General features: G+C 40.4%; 1 protein-coding gene across 13 annotated transcripts; it reads right to left on the bottom strand.

Moving 5' to 3' along the window:
* Nucleotides 1–500: 500 nt before the first annotated feature.
* Nucleotides 501–18,780, bottom strand: znf318 (zinc finger protein 318). Of its 13 annotated transcripts, XR_007933061.1 has the most exons (14): nucleotides 18,354–18,777; nucleotides 15,786–15,904; nucleotides 14,162–14,837; nucleotides 9,608–10,895; nucleotides 8,939–9,036; nucleotides 8,655–8,754; nucleotides 8,273–8,565; nucleotides 4,499–4,693; nucleotides 4,295–4,382; nucleotides 3,868–3,986; nucleotides 1,200–3,751; nucleotides 993–1,084; nucleotides 878–901; nucleotides 501–775 (listed from the first exon to the last, which is right to left on the bottom strand). XR_007933061.1 is itself a non-coding variant. In XM_051915980.1 (12 exons), exons 1-12 carry the CDS (start codon nucleotides 18,564–18,566, stop codon nucleotides 1,214–1,216), a joined length of 5,646 nt encoding a protein of 1,881 aa, XP_051771940.1. In that variant the 5' UTR covers nucleotides 18,567–18,777; the 3' UTR covers nucleotides 501–1,213. The 13 variants fall into 13 exon arrangements, 7 of the variants coding, with proteins under 7 accessions (XP_051771940.1, XP_051771939.1, XP_051771937.1 ...); XR_007933060.1 differs by having other exon boundaries at nucleotides 501–901; XR_007933059.1 differs by having other exon boundaries at nucleotides 993–3,751.
* Nucleotides 18,781–18,888: the final 108 nt, after the last annotated feature.

Below are 18,888 nucleotides of genomic sequence, written 5' to 3' on the forward strand. Positions count from 1 at the left end.
AAACAAGTCAACCTATATCTCTAGAAATCCCTATTTCAACAGTGATATTCCTAAATACTTTATTAATCTTCAGGTTTAATGATTCCTTTCAGTATTCATTAATATCTGAAAAACTTTGTATGCAACACTGCACAATTACAAATACAAGTTCAGTAATCTCATGTTCAATATGTTCAACAAAAGCAGCTGCAGCATATTAGTGTTACATATTTAATAAAAACTAGCATTTATATTTGGTGCACATGCAAATAACTAAAAACAGCACAATGTGCCTCATTCATAAAACAGGAGCAGAATGGATTTATGTGTGTAACATTCATAAAACCATGCCTATGCAAACCGTTTCATTAAATGTGGAAAATGACCTTAGAACAGTTTTATGAACCATTTACACATCCATTCTCCTGTTTCATGAACAAGGCCCAATGTGCGCACAAGTTTAAAAAAAGAATGCACAAGTCTAACAGCAGCAATAAGCATATTAATAAGAAGCAAAGACAGAAAGGATTGCTGTGATTTATTTGAGCTAGCACAGAACTTGTGCAATTACACCAACTATATACTAAAGTAGCATTGTACTAATGTGAACATTGTAACACAACATTTGTTCTTTAAAAAAACTGAAACTGGAAAGAAAAGCCATCAATACACAGCACAGGGTAATAAAAACTATGGAGGCCAAGCTTGACATTTTCTGGCCAAAGTTGTGAATGCATGTCCTTGAAGCATGAACTCCACACCAATTCTCTTCTCTGAGCCTGGATCTTTGTGGCTCCTGTATTAAAATATCTTCATTGATTTAAATGGAACGAAAAGAGGAAATGGATTTAGAGTTGAGATGTTTAATACACATCATATTCATTATGTTTTACATTACCTTTGGGGGAAAAAGGAATGATTTCTGCTGGAAACAAAATACGGAAACAAGTAGCTCAAAACCAGGTGCTTTTGACAAGATAGCGAAACTATTACACATATATAGGTTTCATTACTTGTTGAAAGTTTTCATTCTCTTAGAGGGATTCCTTCCCCAGCACCCACTTCAGAATGAATGCTTTTCAGTCCACGCTTTCACTGGCATTACCTGCCAAAAGGTTAAGAATAGACATGAAACATTCTAACTGGATCAAGCAATTACAAAGAATACTTGAAAATCACTTATTTACATTCAGAGGTAACATATACATCCCTAAACCTACTCTTGGAAGGTCCTTTACAAAGGCTCAAAACTGAATTCAAATGTGTCCAAGTTCAGTTGTTCAGTAAAAGAACCAGGAAGGGGGGAGAATGTCATGGGTTCCTCAGATTCAAGAGGGTTTTCCTCTTCATTATTTGTCTGTATTGTGTCCACACTATTAACTTCCATCACAGTTACATCCCCCAAAGAGATTTCAATAGATTTAAGAACTTGTTGATCATCAAGACCTTCCTCTTTTGTGTTGTCTTCATTTTGAATGTCAGGGTTTAAGACTGCATCCTCAAATGCTTGTTCAAATTTTGAATCCACATTCACGGGAGATTCTTCGCACTGTGCAACCTTCGAGTCTTCGTTTTTGGGAGATACTTTGCTCTGGGCAACTGGGAACCTGTTGGGGGGTTCTGCACTCTGGGCAACTTCCGAGTCCTCACTCTCTGAGGATTCTTTGCTCTGGGTTCCTCTTGAGGACCTGTTGGGGGGTTCTTTGCTCTGGGCAACTTCTGAGTCCTCGTTCTTTGGGGGTTCTTTGCTCTGGGCAACTTCTGAGTCCTCATTCTTGGAGGGTTCTTCACTCTGGACAACTTCTGAGTCCTCGTACTTGAGGGGTTCTTCAATCTGGGCAACTCTTGAGGACCTGTTGGGGGATTGTCCGCTCTGGGCAACTTCTGAGTCCTCGATCTTAGAGGGTTTATCTCTTTGGGCAACTTCTGAGTCCTCATTCTTGGGGTGTTCTTCTCTCTCAGCAGTTCTTGAATCCACGTACTTGGAGGGTTCCACTTTCAGGGCAACTTCTGAGTGCTCGTTCTTGGGGGGTTCTTTGCTCCGGGCAACATCACTAGTGCCTTTGTCTTTTTTGGACTCTTTACAGCTTGAGTCACTGACTGGAGGTGTAAATCCAGAGTCTTGTTTGTCACAAACACTGGCACTGACAGAGGATTTAACAGCAGCACTGCTACTGTAAAAAATGTCATACAAATCTTTTGCTTTTCCTGCGGCAAGAGTGGTCTTTGGCTTTACCATTTTGGGGGATGGGTCTCTGGCATTAGAAGGAAACTGAGGAGGAGGACGAAGGATTACAGTGAGCTTCTGCTCCTCCTCAGGCACTCCGGGAGCAGCCACATCGGACTCGAGAGTAACAACACATTCACTGGGAGTAACAGGTTTCATCTGGGCAGCATTTACCACTTGTGGTGCTGCAATGGGAGTTGGAAGTGGTACGGATACGTTGAAGATATCTACAGAGCTTGCGGAGGGCTTTGTGTGTTTTAATTGCACCTCTTCTCCACTAAATGCCTTGGATATGAGGTCTGCTGACAACGCTGGGCCCTTCTGTGTTCCTGCTACAGGTACAGCAGATTTGTCACTAGCAGCAGGTGGTGTTGGTTTATTTTGCACACTAGTAAAAGACTTCCTAATGACCATAGGAGATGGGGGAGGTGGTAAATTTGGATTAATTTTATTTTCGTTGTATGCTAACCATTCACAAGAGGGAGGAAGCACAACCTTTCCTGACAATTTGATAGCAATGGATTTTGCAGCAGCTATAGACTTGGAAAAAGGATCTAGGTCAGCATCCTTGTTTTCTTCTATTTCAGTAGGCACCTCTTCGTCTTCCTTTAGGAATTGTGCTGCCATCTTCTCTGCCTCCTTCTCCAGTGCTGTCTTCTGTGGCTTTTTTCGACCGAACTTCCCAAAGCCAGGCCGACCAGCAGCTTCATCGTTCTTTTTGCGAAGTTTAGCAAGCAGTGCAGGGCTTGGGCCACATAAGACTTTAGGAAGCTCGCTGGCTTTCTTTGGCTCTGCTTTGACATCTTTAGCATTGAACTTCCCCGTGCTCTCCTCATCATCTTTTAAATAACCAGCCTTGCCCTTCTGGTGCGGCGTTTTATCTTCCTTTTTTTCATATTTACCGTTACTTTCTTGGTCCTCGTCCCATTTGGATTTCGGCCACTTCCCCCAGTCCTCATTTTTAAATTTTGACGACTTCTCCTCCGCCTCCCGACTGTATTTGTATCTCTTATCCTCCTCCCTGCCATATCGGCCCCTATCGTCATCCTTTCTAAATCTATATCTGTCATCCTCTTCTCTATATCGATAATGTTCATCATCATCTCTGTTTCTAAACCTGTCTTCTTCATACCTAGATCTCTCCCCTTCTTCCTTCCTGTACCTATATGTGTATTCCTCTTCTTTCTTGAACCGGTTTCGCTCATCATCATCTTTTTTATACCTAGCTCTCTCTTCCTCTTTCATTTTAAATCTCTCATCATCCTCCTTGTATTTCAGTTTATCTAGATCCTCTTTTTTGTATTTCTCCTTGAGTTTATTTTCATTCTCTTTGATATTCTTGTAATCCTCTTCCTTGCTGTACTGTGCTTTTGTCTCCACTTCATTACTTGACATTTTTCCTCCTTTGCTGTGTTTGGATTTCTTAATATCCTGATCGTCATCTTCACGTTTTCGTTTGTGCTCTGAAGTCTTTTGGCTCTCTAAGCCAGCCTGACGGTCCAGGTTCCTCCTTTGTTCATAGAGGGGATTTTCATACATTTTTGTCTGTTGACAAAATCAAACACACATGAGGCAATCACATCTGGTCAAACAAATTAACAATTTGCGGTCATATCCCAACCCTATTCAAAGCTATTATGAATATCATATGTGATAGTTACCTTGTATCTCTCATTGTGAGAATGGCAGGTGACATGGGCCTCAGCACAAATGGGATCACCAAAAAACTCTTCACATAACTGGCAGAAGAATCCCCTCACAGGGATCAAGAACTCAGAGCCTAGAAGAGGGAATACAGCAAGAATTAAACATTTACCAATAGTGTGTAATGATTTTTGATGGCTGGTAATTTACCCATGCTCTGTTCCAATGATGAGGCACACTGCAAGAAAACTAGAGTTTGTATCACTGCAATAAACATGGCACCCATTAGGGAAAGGAATCATGCAGAACTTAACGATTGTGGTTCACTGATCCTTAGATTCCACTTAATGATTTCATTTCCTTAAAAGGTGCACATGTTGAATCAAATGCATCTCTTTAGCTTAGTGTTTTATGACTAACAATGACATTTTATGAAGACGTTACCTTTGGCTGGCTTTGAAGTCCTCTTTCCAGCTGGTTGTTTCTTTTCACCCTCTGACTTTGCCCAAGGTCTGTCATAAGGGTCTAGAGTCTATAGGAGAGCAAAACAATGGATGACTGAAGCAGAGATGCAACTGGCAGAAATAAACACACCATTCACAATCAAACAAACAAAACATCTCATTATATATGTGTCAGCACACATACCTTTCTATGGGTTTTGCTGTGCAAATGCATGAAATAATCAAACATTGAACCACTGGTAACATTGCAGTTTTTACACCAGTGGTTTCCTGCATCGTAGTACTCAAACTGCTCGGCAGCAGTGTCCAGGGTATGGCTGCTCGACGGAGGAGATGACTTGGGTTTTTCAGGAGAGGCTCTTGATTTTGAGGAGGCTACCTAGATTAGTTTAGGCAGTACAAAAAAAAATGCATAAGTAAAAGTCACTAAGCAAGCAATAAAATAAAGAAAGAAATGAATCAAATACTCTTGAGGTACCTAAGTTTAAAAAAAATGAGCAGAAGCTTTTCATATAAATGAATATAACATCAAATCCTAATTGTCAATCATTAAAGTTTGTCATAGGACACTTACCTTTGCAAAATAGGCCATCTGTTTCCAGTCGGGGAGAAGTTACCCATGGGTTAACTACTTGAATTTAAAGGGGGGGTGTAATGCTATTTCATGCATTCTGACTTCTTTACAAGGTTAAGAGTTGCATTCTCATGCTAAACATGGCCAAAGTTTCAAGCAGTTGGACGTATGACTGAGTATTTCTGTGCCAAATCCACTACTTCCGGTTTCGGTAAAGGATTCAGAGAGTTTTTTCGAGTGTGTCCTGTATGATGTCAAAAGAGAGCGGAATTCCTTGTATAGGCACTTCACCCTGATAAGCATGCGCACACACATCACCTAGAACAAGAGCACGCCCATCAACGCATTTCGTTAGGGATACAGAAGCAGAGAGATTTTTCAACAATGGCTGTGTCCCAATTCAGGGGCTGCACCCTTTGAAGGCTGTATACATCATCGAGGCAGTCTCATTTAAGAAAAATAACCATTAGATTGCAATGCAAGTAAGAAATTACAGTATTTTACACCTCACAATGAATATCAGTCAATTTTATTATGGTTACTTTTCTTAAATATGACATCCTTGAAGTATTCAGCCTTCAAATGCGACCTCGGGAGGACGCAGCCTCCGAAATGAGATGCAGCTCCTGTCACCAAAGGAGTTTGTTTTTGGTTGTGAGGGAAAGATTACCTTTTTCAGCTTCCCAAAGAACCCAGCGTTAAGAGAACAGTGGATGAAGTTTGTTTTTCCGGGGCAGCAACGGAGTTGTGCACGTATGTTTGTTTGTTCCCGGGATTTCGGTGACGAATACTTTGTAAACAAGTCCCAGTTCGGCGCTGGATGTGCAGATCGCGGGTGGTGAGTAAAGCTGCATCAGATGTCTGTGTTCTGTTGGCAATCGGCGAGCAAGTGCATATAATTTAAACAAGACGAACGTTTTTGTTCCCTTTTTATTTATAAAGATGTCGCAGCTAGCATGAGATCTCTACGCAGAAGCTGCGTGCGCTCGTGACTCTTTAGCTCCATCCACAGCACTGACTGCAGACACGCCTCCAGGATCACGGCTTTTTTCAGAAAGACTCGGTTTAGCGTATTTATCTTTTATAAATATAACAAAACTAAAGACTTTTCGGAGATATGAAGGATGCATTGTTGCTCTATATGTACTCAAGATTAACATGAGATTAACATGAGATCACTGTGTGTGATACCCCCCCTTTAATTGACTATTCTAAAATTAATGAAATGGCTTTTATATCATATATAAAAGCCTTTGAAATGGCTTTTAGAATAGATATGATCGCAGATATGATCCAGGTAAATTACTGTACCGTAAGGACTAAAACAGTGGTTATCAAACTGTGATTATCAAACTTAACTGTACGCTGTGATACCACCAGGGGTACACAAAGTGCCTCGGGTGGTACACAACTATGGAAATTTACTATACTTAAACCAGAGATGTGCCCCGAAGCCGAATACTTTGTTCAGAAAGGAAATGACACATTATGCGGAGCGTCTCAAGGGACATGGTGACAGGTAAAAAATATGGGATGGGAGGAAAAAAAAAAAATATTTCAATGCTTGTGTTCGCAATTATATAGTTGGGTAATTATAATTTGTAGGCATCAGGGAGCCACTATCAATATGCGGGGGTATTGAAATCGCTTTTTACTTTCACTTTTGAATTTGCAATCACAAGTACTCTGTGTATAGGGAGCGGCGGAATGGACCACACATTTTACATGATAAGATATTTGTCAATGACGCTCAGGATCTGTTGCGCACTAAATCCTCTGACATTGTCCTGACAGTCATCTGTAGTCATATACAATTTTAACAGCTTTGTGCATCTAGGGCTCCAATGCATAGGCGGGATGCAAATTGGTATGGTGTTGACCACTCTCAGGCTGCATTCTGGTATGTGCACATTTTATTCTGTGCTATAAAAAGCAATAAAATGGCAGCATGTTATTTTTTTTACTCTCAAAGTAAGCATTTATGTACTAAAAGTGAAGGCAAGCTTTGATACAAATTGCATGTCAGTATGTGCATATTGTAATCCTTTCTAAAAGTTACTGTGGCGTAATTTTTAAATGTTACTTCTCAGGTTCTTTCCACAGATCTGCAAAGGGATGCAGTATGATTAATCCTAACTATAGGAATATCATATCAAAATATGGCATGTTGCTCACAGTCCTTAACCTTGCAATTAAAAATATTTACCCAATGCCCAGTGACTACGTGCCATTTGGATGGTTCGATTTGACGAAAGGTGGTACTTGTCCTGAAAAGTTTGCGATGTGACTTTGTAAAAGAAAGACTACGATACGAGCCTGCGCACATACGCATTCTTTTACAGAACACTCGCGCCAAATGCGCATGCCTATAGACCAAACACATAACTGGCATGTTCATGTTGTCACCGTTTTCACACATCCACGTTTTCAGAGATCAAAAGTTTGCATTTTCAGGACCCCAAAACGCTACTGTCGTGTAAATTGACGGCCAAAACGCATATAAAGTTTTCTGTTTTTAGTTAAAAATGGTGTCCTGTAAACAGCCCCTTAGATGTCTCCCTAATCAAACACACCTGATTGAACTCATCAGCTCGTTAGTAAAGACTCCAAGACATCAAATGTGTGTTAGATAAGAGAGACATCAAAAATGTGCAGTGTTGGGGGTACTCCAGGACCAGAGATGGAACCACGGCTTTAGCGGTAAAACTTTTTATTGAGGAAAAATTTACTGAATGCACATTATTCACTTAAAGGGATACTTCACCTAAAAATGAAAATTGTTATCACTTACCCTCAAGTTGTTCCAAATCTGAGTGAATTTCTTCCTTTCTTTCTAGGAAAAAATGGCTACCGTCAACTGTCTGGTTACCAACATTCTTTAAAATATCTTTTTTGTTCAACAGAAGAAAGAAACTCACTCAGATTTGAAACAACTTGAGGGTGAGTAAATTGTCATTTTGGGGTGAACTATCCCTTTAAAAATTGTTATTAAATGTTTTGTGGAATCAATGCCACTTGAGATCATTTTTGAAGTGGCACTCTAATGGTGCGTTCAAACCTAGGAAATTCGTATTTACAAGTTGAGATTGGGAAGACGTGTTTATGAGCCACTGTAAACTTTATCGTTACATATTATACTGTTATATAATATATAACAATTGTGGTATCCAGCCTTGTTTCTTACCGACACGCCCCAACTCAAAGATCGGGGCTCAAATAAAATCCAGAGCTTCCCACTTGCATTTACAACTTTGTGGTGGCGTTCATGTGCATTCAACTCATAAATACGATCTTTCCGACATGACTTGAACACACCATAATACTTGACTATGAAAAGCCAATTAAGTGCAAGTACCTTTCCTGTAACAGAATTAGCAACTCTACCTTAGTGTATGAGGTGCTGGTTTTGGCCCCTGATTTCTCTGGGCTTCTGGTCGACTCCCTCTTACTCTGAGGGGGCTGCTGCTCATGGTCACCAGACATCTTCGAGTCTTTGTAGTCTATCCCAAGAATAAGTGCCACTTTGACCAGCTCTTCATGTTTTTGATCTGCCTCTCTCTGTTCAGCACGCAATTTAGAGATTTGGGCCATTGCATCCTCTTGGAGCTGACCGAGCTCAATGAGGAGAGGGTCCTTGTGTCCATCCTTCTCCCTTCGCTTCTTTCGAAGAAGCTCCCCTAAAGGATCAAAACAAACACTGTATAATACAACATGCCCTTACATATTATAAAGAAAACACTTCCATTTTGCACTTAGAGGGAAATACCTTGCTGCTTTCTCAATGTCTCCACATCCTTTAAAAGATTTTCTTTTCTCTTCATTCGCATTACTTTTTCTTTTTTTAGCTTTTCAAGCTCTTCTGTGACCTAAGATAGAATTTTATTTGGACCTTAAATTTATTCATCAGCAAAAACAAAGATGTGAATCATGAGGTATTTACCAATTCTACTTCTGATCAAAGAGAGTCCAAAAAAAAAAAAAAAAAAAAAAAAAAAACAGGTTCTCCCAACCATACAAATGCAATAGTTCCTTCAAATTTCATGGAATTACCTTTTGTTTTTCGCTGGCGGTATTCTTATCTTCCATTTCTTTCCTTTGAATGCCAGTGATGATCGCTTTAGAGGCCACAGCATCCAATTTAGAAGGTGCTGAAAGGATCATCAAATCATGTTAGTTTAACTGTAATGCCCCAAGTCTAAATCACCCAAAAATCTCTCATCATTTACTCACCATCATGTCATTCTGGTTGTACAGGATTTATGACACTTTACTCAACAGGAAGAACAGCTCATTCCACACATCACAAGTCATTACACTATTTCTAAATCATTGCACGTACAGTACTGGCCAGTTTCGGTTTTCAATCCAATCAAGTGTTTACATGTCCTCTCGATTGGATCACCTCTTACAATCCGAATGAAATTTTAATCAGATCTGGCCAATTCATTCCGACTGACATGGTTACATGTGACTTTTTTATTCTGATTGTGCTACTAGTCCGATTACAATTGGATTATTAGGCTTTTATCAGTTGGGCAACGTGTGTTCGCACAAGTGCGACCTCTAACATCATTTACTCGCACTGTCAAGAAAAAGTCTTGAACAACATACAGTTTGGAATGACATGAAGGTGAGTACATAATGGGAGAATATGAATTTTTCTGTTAACTACTCATTCAAGCAACCCCTTGAGAATGATTAATTTTGAAGGTCACTAACCTTTTTTATCGTCGGTTTTACTCTCACTTGCCACAGTTTTAACCGCATTAAGAAAAGGTCGCTCAAAGTTAGATAGGCTGTAGGGATCCAGTGGATTGGGAGGAGGTACTTGCATACCTGGAGGTGGGTACATCGGCCATCCCGGGGGCATATATGGAACATAATTGCCATATGGATCGTAACCGCATGGAGGGAAGTCAGGTGGCATTACTCCACGTGGAGGTGGGTAAGGCGGCACGGGATGTGCCGAGAGGCTGGGTTGGGAAGGATATGTCTGTGTCCCAGGACCCACAGTGGGTGTCGTAGGCCACCTGCTTTCTGTGACACCAGGTTGAGCCTCTTTCTTGTTCTGACTTTGTGAGCGTGGAGATCTTTTTTCTGGGGAGGACTGCTTTTTCCTGCCATGTCTTGAAGTGCGATCGAAACTCGTACTTCGGCTTCCTCTGCTTCTACTTCGGCTGCTGCTCCGGCTCCGACTGGAGGTCCTGCTGCTGCTGCTACTGCTGCTGTAACTCCTGCTATGACTCCGGTGCTTTCTATCCGACTGCCGACAAGCAGGCGTCTTCTTCGCAGGGGCGTTACCGTGGAGGCGCTCTTGCGTCCTAGCGGCCATCTTGCTTATTTCAGCCACACCCAGGTCTAGGCCAATTGTTTTCAGCAAATCTTGTATCTTTTCATATTCCTCTACCTCCTTCCTCACCTCAACATCCTGTGGCCCAACTCCAGGTAGGAAGTCATCAGGTTCTGCCTTGGCATGTACCTCAGGTGTGGCCGAGGAACGATGCCTGTCTGTCTGCCTGCCATCTCTCTGTGAATGGCTCGTCACATTTTCTGCAGTATGGCCAAAAGAGTATGGTGCAGTGCCATGTTCTCTTCTCTGAATTTCACAAGACTGTGGAAAACTTGAGTCTGGAAAGCTGGAATCTGCTGGAACTTCCTTAGCAGGTGTCACCTCATCACCCTCTTCGTCTCCATAGAGAAATTTCTCTTCATCTTCAATATCTGTAAGACTCTTTTTTACATTCTGAGGTACCTGTGCTATCATTCCAATTAACTCTGTGAGGTCTGACCTCTCATGTCTTCCTCTCTTGTGAGGGAGGTGCAAGTCACTTCCACCCTCTCTGGCTGTCTGGAGCTTGCCAATCAGCTCTTCGAGAACATTACCATCAGAGCTTTTCCCCAGCATGGATGCAAACATGTCTGGATCCATGGTTTTGGAAAGTGCACAGAGAAGCTGTTCTGCCTCATGTGAAAGACCACCGTCTTGATTTCGAGGGGAATCACTATTCTGAAATACATTGGTTAAACATGTTTTAGGCACACTAGCATTATCATTAAACCTTTCTTTACTTTCAAAGAGTAAAGCCAACTCAATGTCAACTAAAGCCACAGTCACACTTTCTACAGACATGTCACAGTCTGCGGCTTTTTTAAAAACAAGTCAACATAGATCCAAAACAAAATATAAGCAATGAACTCCACTTTACTGCAATCCTGCAGATTTACAGTTTGCTTTCTTTTAATTCAGCTAAGAGGTCAAGCTGTGACGAATCAATCTTTTATTGGTCACACGTCTACACGTGATACAAATTTGCAGGGCAGTTCACCAAACTTTAAATTTGTAAGGCAGTGTTTCCTGTCTCCCGCATCCACATATGTATAATTGGAAGTGAATGCAATGAAAAGTGTAGTGTGACCACCACTCAAGTCTGCAGGCCAACTAAAGACCAAACACACTCAACGAAACACGTCAAACTACAGATTAAAATGCAGCGCACACTTGCTATTGCTTTCATTAGCATAAATTGTTTTCTCTTTCAGGTCAACAACAGAATATTCCACAATATATTGGGACCGTACCATATCGGTCTTTAATTGTTCATACTCATTCTTGTTTTAACATTTAGATTATCTTTGCCATCATTTAAATATCCGCTCACTTAAATAATTAAAAACAATTCTCCAATGGATTTCCAGTTTTCATACTGCATGTCATAAAAGTCTGTCATCATTTACTCACCCTCATGCCGTTCCAAACCTGTAAGACTTTCGTTCATCTTCGGAACATGAAGATATTTTTAATAAAATCAGAGCGATTTCTGTCCCTCCACTAACAGTTACACAACATTGATGCTTCAAAAAGTTCATAAAGAGATCATAAAACTAATCCATATGAATTGAGCGGTTTAGTCCAAATTTTCTGAAGAGACACAATTGCTTTATATGATGAACAGATTTAATTTAGGCTTTTATTCACATATGAACATTCATCAATGCACATATTAGTTATGATAAACAGAAAGCTCAAGTGAATGAAAATCTTACAGGTTTGGGACAACACAAGGGTGAGTAATTGATGACAGAATTTTCATTTTTGGGTGAACTAACCCTTTAACCCCCAGTTTCACAGACGAGGCTAAAGCTAGTCCCAGACTAAGGGCCTGTTTACACCTGGTCACTTCATGCGTTTTCTCTGATCGGATAGCTATCTGATTTATAAAAACGATTGCATTTACACTTGGCCACATAAATGTGTCTCCACAAAATGGATATAAATCCGATCTTCAATTCCCGCGCTATATGCTACAGATTTCATAGAGTTCACGTCACCAAAAGCAACAAATATGAGCTGCATTTTATTGATCATCAGCTAATTTCAAAATCAAAGACCGCAATAGGAGAGAGCGTGACCACAGCACTGGTAAGATCATTGAGTCTCATTTTTATTTTTAATGAAGATGATTGTGTTTTGAGCGCCTGCAACTTACTTTCAGTTTGCGCGTTGTGTTGCTGAATAGATGTGTGCTGCAGTAGCGCTGTCATATCTGGCTATAACATGTTATTTAGCCTATAACACGTGCTCACACATCTATTTTTTAGTATTTTTGGGAGGAGTTAAATTTACATATGTGGTTTCAACAACCAGATGCATTTACACCTGTTCAGTTTTGACTGGAATGAATATCAGACCACCTCCTGAAGTGGTTTTAGCGATCGGATTTATATCCGTTTCGAATGCGTTTCAGAGGGTATTTAGACCTGGTCATTTCACGATCGGATAGCTATCCAATCAGAGGAAACGCATGAAGTGACCAGGTGTAAACAGGCCCTTAAGTGTATGTTTGAGCCGTTTTAACTGAAAGCAACTTATACTAACATTTCTTAAAATATGTCAGTGCCATTGTTTTGTCTCAAGATGCACACCAGTAATGTTTTTTTCTAGGATATGTTTATAAAAGCTACTTAAACAGGGTTTTTCCCTGGGTCAAAAATGGTCTTCGGTGGTGGTTGACAGACATGGTCATCCACACAAACAGCAAAAAGTACCCTAACCTTGTGATCTGCGAGCCCAATACAGACAATAAATTACCTGCCACTCTCACTGTAATCCTTTCTTGCCCTCTTTGCAAAAAAAAAAAAAAAAAAAAAAAAAAAAAATCTGTGATTTCATAGCTTTGCAAGAGAAGATGCTTCTTTGCTAGACCAGAAAATTATTTTGTTATATACAATACTAATTGATAATCAGTATTAAAAAGTAGCATTAAAAAGTTAATTTAACCAATAGTCTAAATTTCTACCATATACAATTGAATGCACCTAGCTAACAACATCTTGCTGTGTTCTGGTTTCACCTCACTCCAGTGTAAACTAACTGATTTTATAGCTACACATTGTCATATAAATAACCTGAAAATACTGTGGATTATTAAGGCTAAATATTACTAGCCACTTTTGCTAAATGGGGTAAGCACACATTTCAGAGGTGTTCTGAATAAATTATTTGTTATACATCGATTCAGACGTGACGTCTCGTGAGTTCAGTGTTGGAAAGATCAGTTGTTTTAACCATTCAATAAAATGAATTGGTTAAAATGAGTCATTAAGTCATGAACCGGACATTAGTGGACGTGTTGCGTGTGAATCGTGGCTGTTATTAGGACATCGCAAAAGATTTGTGAACACAGAGAACACTTCACTGGATAGGATTTTTTTTCGTCTTTTGAAAGTGTGGTTTATGTCAGCTGTATGTGGGGGGGCGCCTGTCAGAGAAGATGAAGTGATGTTCTTTTGAGCACTATTCACAAAAAAAATTCTCCGAATGCACCAAACATGGATTCGGTCTTCGGAACTTTTAGCATCGTGACAGATGATTTAGATTAATATGTACGAGAGAGAGAGTGCAAAGACAGAGCTTAGTTTGAAGACAGAGAGAGATTGTGCGCACGAGGGAGGAGCTCTCTGCTCATTCTCTCCGTCAGTTAACATGCGCCCTATCACAAGTGCAGCAATCATCTGCATCCCTCATAAACAACTCACAGTAACTGATCAAATAAGGCTTTTCAATGTAGGAAAAACCCCTGTTAAATACCCTAATTGAAATAAGGCCTAATCCTGGCTTAGCCTAAACCCTGTCTGTGAAACCAGGCCTAAGTCTCTTAAGTTAAAACTGTCATACCTGATGTGAAGAATTAATATTAAACCATAACAGCTTTAGACTTGAGTGTGAGCTGTACATTTTCAATGTCAAATAATAATTTACCAAGAAGTAGTTACCTGCACTAGCAGGGGAGAATCAGTCTCGGAGGAATCCATTCTTTTCTTCAAAATAGACTTTGCCGGCTTCACAAGCATATCCTGAATTTCCTTGCGTCGCCGAGCCTTCTCAAGCTCAGTAAAGTCCTCCTCCCGCTCCCTAAAATTACCTGGTTTGACTCTCCTGTTGACACTGCTGTGTCGACTCCTACTGGAGCCGCTGCTACTACTGCTACCACTACGACTGACACTGCGGCTCCTAGCACGACTCCTTCCTCTGCTTCTCCCCCTGCTTCGACTCCTTTCTCGGCTACGGCTGCGGCTCCGTGGCCGGCTCTTGCTCCTTGCCCTGCTCCTGGCCCTACTCTGTTTGCGACTTCGACTTCCGCTTCTGCTTCGACTTCTACTTCTACTGTAGCTCCTCCCACGGGTTCTGCTCTTGCTACGTGCTCTGCTCTTGCTACGTGCTCGGCTCTTCGCTCGTTCGGGACTCCTGCCACGACTGTAGCTCCGACTCCTGCTCCGGCTGCGCGGTCGACTTTTGCTGCGTGCATAGCCAGGACTGCGACTCCGCCCCCTGCTCCTGCCACGACTAACACTGCGCCTCCTCGAACCCCTATCGCTGTGTCCATCATGGCTTGACCTCCTTGGAGAGTAATAGGGCTTATTATAGTGTGAATCTCCAGCACCATAATCTCTGTCAACAGAAATCATCACATTATAAAAGGCAACTGAAGTAAAAAGGCAAACAATTTCATATCTAGTGAGTCTTTGGGCTCAAGTTAGGGCAGGGGTGGGCAACTCTGGCCCTCTAGATCTACTTTCCTGCAAGTTTAGCTCCAACCCTGATCAAACTCACCTGCCTGTAGCTTTCTAGTAAGACCCGAAGACCTTCATTAGCTTGTTCAGGTGTGTTTTTTCTTTTTTTTTTTTTTTTTTTTTTTAGGATTGGAGCTAAACTCTGCAGGAAAATGGATCTTGAGGGCCTGAGTTGCCAAACCTTGCACTAGAGTTTACACTGCATCAAAGAATGCTGCCATTCTAGCATGATGGGAACAAAAAGACTTTCATCAAAAACTTCTCAATTTGTATGCCTGATAGTGTTCTAATGGCCCATATAAGGAAAATAAACATAACATACAATTTAATTGCTAATGAGACCTGCTGAAATTACATTTTATTGCTATATTATTTATAAATATATGACAAAAAAAAAAAAAAGTGCAATATCCATTAATGACCTTGTTGGTAGATTTCAAACACTTCTATTAAATCGACATAGTTTTCATTCTCAAAATGGGGCAAATAAAGGTTGGAATACACTACATGACTTTTGCCCAGGTTTTTTTTTCCCTATTTGTTTTCTTGAGGAGACAACATTAGTTGCCAGAAGCCAGAGTACATATAATAGCCAGTCTGACTTGATTGGATACTAGTGTATGAAGAGCACAGGTTTATTTTAGCTTGTAAATAATGAATGCAAGTCTTTTAGCTTGTGATTCTTTTTTAGTGTACTGTCATTTAGTGTACAATGCCCAGATTTAAAGTCAGCAAATGCCTAGTATTTTAAAAAATCGATTTAGAATTTTTACAGTCATGTAGTTTATTCCAGTCTTAACAGTGAATATATTGTTCTATAACTTACCGGACATAGGGAGCATCTGTCCCTTTATAGCCTGATGGATGGGTCAGCTCATTGCCCACAGTTATGACCAGACTGTGATCAACAGGGAGGCCACCACGAGGAGGTGATGGACTGTACCTCTGTTTAGGAAAAATATAACATAACTCATTCATGGAATAAATCAAATTAACAAAAAAAACACATTAGGGCTGGGTGAAAAAATTGATTTTTCAATTAATCGTTTTTTTTTTTTAAATGTGCTCGATGTGATATAGATTCTCAAAAGCCACATTTCCGTTTTTATTTCTGCAAAGACTGAACATAATAACTGATTGCCATTCATCTTATTACTAGTCTTCTCCACTAGATGTCATCCTCTTATTTACCTAGCGGGGACCCTGTCATTCATTCAGTGCTTAACATTGCAGGTGCAGGAGTGCATTTCAGCATGAAAGATGAAGGAACTGTCAGTGTCCCAATGGGGCCAGTGCTGCATGGTCACTGAAGTTTATCATTTGCATGCATTTAAGCCTTGCCAATTTGATCATTCAAGCGCAAGAAGACGTGAAAGAACTTGTGTGCAGCGCACACAGAAAGTTGACCGTCTCAAGGCTGATTTATACTCTACGTGCCCGTAAGTTCCCTTGGGTGTGCGCGGCGATGTACATGGCTTTTTTGTAACTTTCCGTGTGGCTCCACTTCTGAAGATGCACAACTTTTTTTCTTTTTTTTCTTTTTTTTTTTAAGCGAATCTGGCCAAGCATGTACGGCTGTACCAGCACTCAATTTGCACATGAGCATTACAAAATGAGCCTACAATCGCAGAAATAAGCCCTTTTAATGAAAATAAAGGTCCATGTTTGATAAAAATGTTCACTAAATTAAATGAAAATGTTTATAAGATCGTTGTTAAATTTAGTTGTTCTCATATCCATATATTTTGTTCTAATGGCACAAGTAATAATCTCAAGATTTATTGTGTTTTACACAATTCTTTCATAGTGTGGTTTTGGTGAAATGTACTAAAACAAACAAAGTTTGTCACGTGTGTACCCAACTACTTCTCACCAATGATTCCTGATGGTTTAAAGGACTATTACTCAGAGTTGTTGTTTCAAAGAAAACTACAACGGCACGCGCGTCAAGTATAAATGCCTCGTCAGTTGAGGCTCGCAATGTGGAGCCAGGTGAAAGTATAAATCAGGCTTTAGACAATGTGCAAATAATAAAATGAATTCTCTTTCACGTCTCCTTGCACTTGAATGGACAAATTCACACAAATGTATCCATCTTGGAGAATATCCTAGTAAACATCAGTCAGTTATGGCTTAAGTGAACATGAACAGTAGAGAAATAAAACGTGTATCAGTATATTGGATCTGTGCATTAGTCTTAAAGTGACAGAAGCCTAATAAACCTGCTGCTGTCTGTGTTTATAATGTAATCAAACAACAAAAGACAAAGAAATCACTCACTGCTCTTCACTGAATAAATTAAGATTAATCTTTAATTTATAGTGAAGATTATATGAAGTGTTATTTTACATTTGATTATTTAATTTCTGTACCTGAAAACTACTGTAAGACCTACCTGAAACCTGTATCTTTGTTCTATTGTATTTAAATTTATTTGTGATATTTCTTGTAGTTTGATTATTTGTTCTTTTTTATTAATGACTGCTCACTTGTCTTTAATAATCTTTGAACTTTATATTAGTAGTTTTAGTTGGGGTATCGAAATCAGAATCAAAAATTGTTAAATTTCACTGGTACTTTGGTGTCATAACCTTATTTATTACAATACAAGGATACATGGGTCAAAAACAATTACCATTTTATTCATTTATTACTTTTTTTTGTGGTGGGACCAGTGAACGTTGAATCATTGAATTCAATGGATCGAATCGAAAATTTTGTAAATCGAATCGGGACATCTGTATCGATACCCAGCCCTACTGGACATAATTATTAAATAAATGGTAGGATCTGACTACTGACAAGAAGCAAGGCACGCATGCAGTTTTACCATGGCACACTACTGACATCAGATGGCAATATCATGGTGGATTAATAATAACATATAGATCAGAGGTGTCCAAACTCGGTCCTGGAGGGCCACTGTCCTGCAAAGTTAGGCTCCAACTTGCCTCAACACACCTGACTGGAAGTTTCTAGTATGTGTAGTAGACCTCGATTAGCTGGTTCAAGTGTTTAGTTGGGGTTGTTGCTGAACTCTGCAGGATGGTGGCCCTCCAGGAGCAAGATTGGACACCCCTGATATAGATGCACGATAGTGTTTATATGCCTCAGAAACAATTTCATCATCTGTCTATAAAACCATGGCACCAACGTACATTTTATCAGTGCACGTAACAACGTAACAAGTAGGTGTTAGAATGAGATGGCACTACGATAGTACTTTATTACTATTTTCACAAGCTTTCTATGGTATTTACATGGTACTCCACGGAACATGATATAACATTTTTTTTATGTGTTGTCAGTATAAAACTAGGCACTACCACAGTGCATCACTGCATCACTGCACTGCAGTGTTTTATGCAGCAGTGTTGTTGAGTTTACTTCATACCCCATAGCCTCTTTGTGGTCGCCCTCCTCTATATTCATCAGGCGGATCTCTTGCTCCAGGTGAATATCTCCTCCGCGGGGACGGGCGGCGGTACGGATCCGGAGGTGCATGGGGACCCCGGTCGGAAGGATGGCCTGGTCCAGGACGAGGCCCGAAACCGCGAGACGGCGGAGGATGATAGCCGCCTCTGTGCGGCCTAGAACCGCGATACATAACGACGCTTAACCGCTGTTTCTGCGTCGGAGTCGAGTCCTTATTATCCCGGTTGCGGGATAGCGATTATCCCTGCAACAAGTAAATGCACATCCAACAAAAATCTCCCTGCTGAGAGAAAATATGAATGGGAGCGTATTCATTACACGGGAACAACGCTGTCTGTGGTCGTTTCCTGTGCCGCCATTGGTCCACACTCACAGGACATGACGTCAAGCCAAGCTCGACCAATCAAACGCAGTGATATAGCATCGTTTTGTTTATAGTCTCCCAAATAAAATAGGAAAAATCAAAAACAGTCATTGGAAAATTAGGAATTGTG

This window comes from Ctenopharyngodon idella, chromosome 13 (genome assembly GCF_019924925.1).
Source record: "Ctenopharyngodon idella isolate HZGC_01 chromosome 13, HZGC01, whole genome shotgun sequence".
NCBI classification, from domain to species: domain Eukaryota; kingdom Metazoa; phylum Chordata; class Actinopteri; order Cypriniformes; family Xenocyprididae; genus Ctenopharyngodon; species Ctenopharyngodon idella.

What these genes read in the sequence shown, in the direction of transcription:
- znf318 (XM_051915979.1), bottom strand. Translation starts at nt 18,566, where the DNA reads ATGTATCGCGGTTCTAGGCCGCACAGAGGCGGCTATCATCCTCCGCCG. An exon ending in GACCACAAAGAGGCTATGGG is followed by an intron (nt 15,905 to 18,353) that starts GTATGAAGTAAA and finishes TTTCCTAAACAG; the next exon opens with AGGTACAGTCCATCACCTCC. An exon ending in CCAGCACCTCATACACTAAG is followed by an intron (nt 4,694 to 8,272) that starts GTAGAGTTGCTA and finishes AAACTAATCTAG; the next exon opens with GTAGCCTCCTCAAAATCAAG.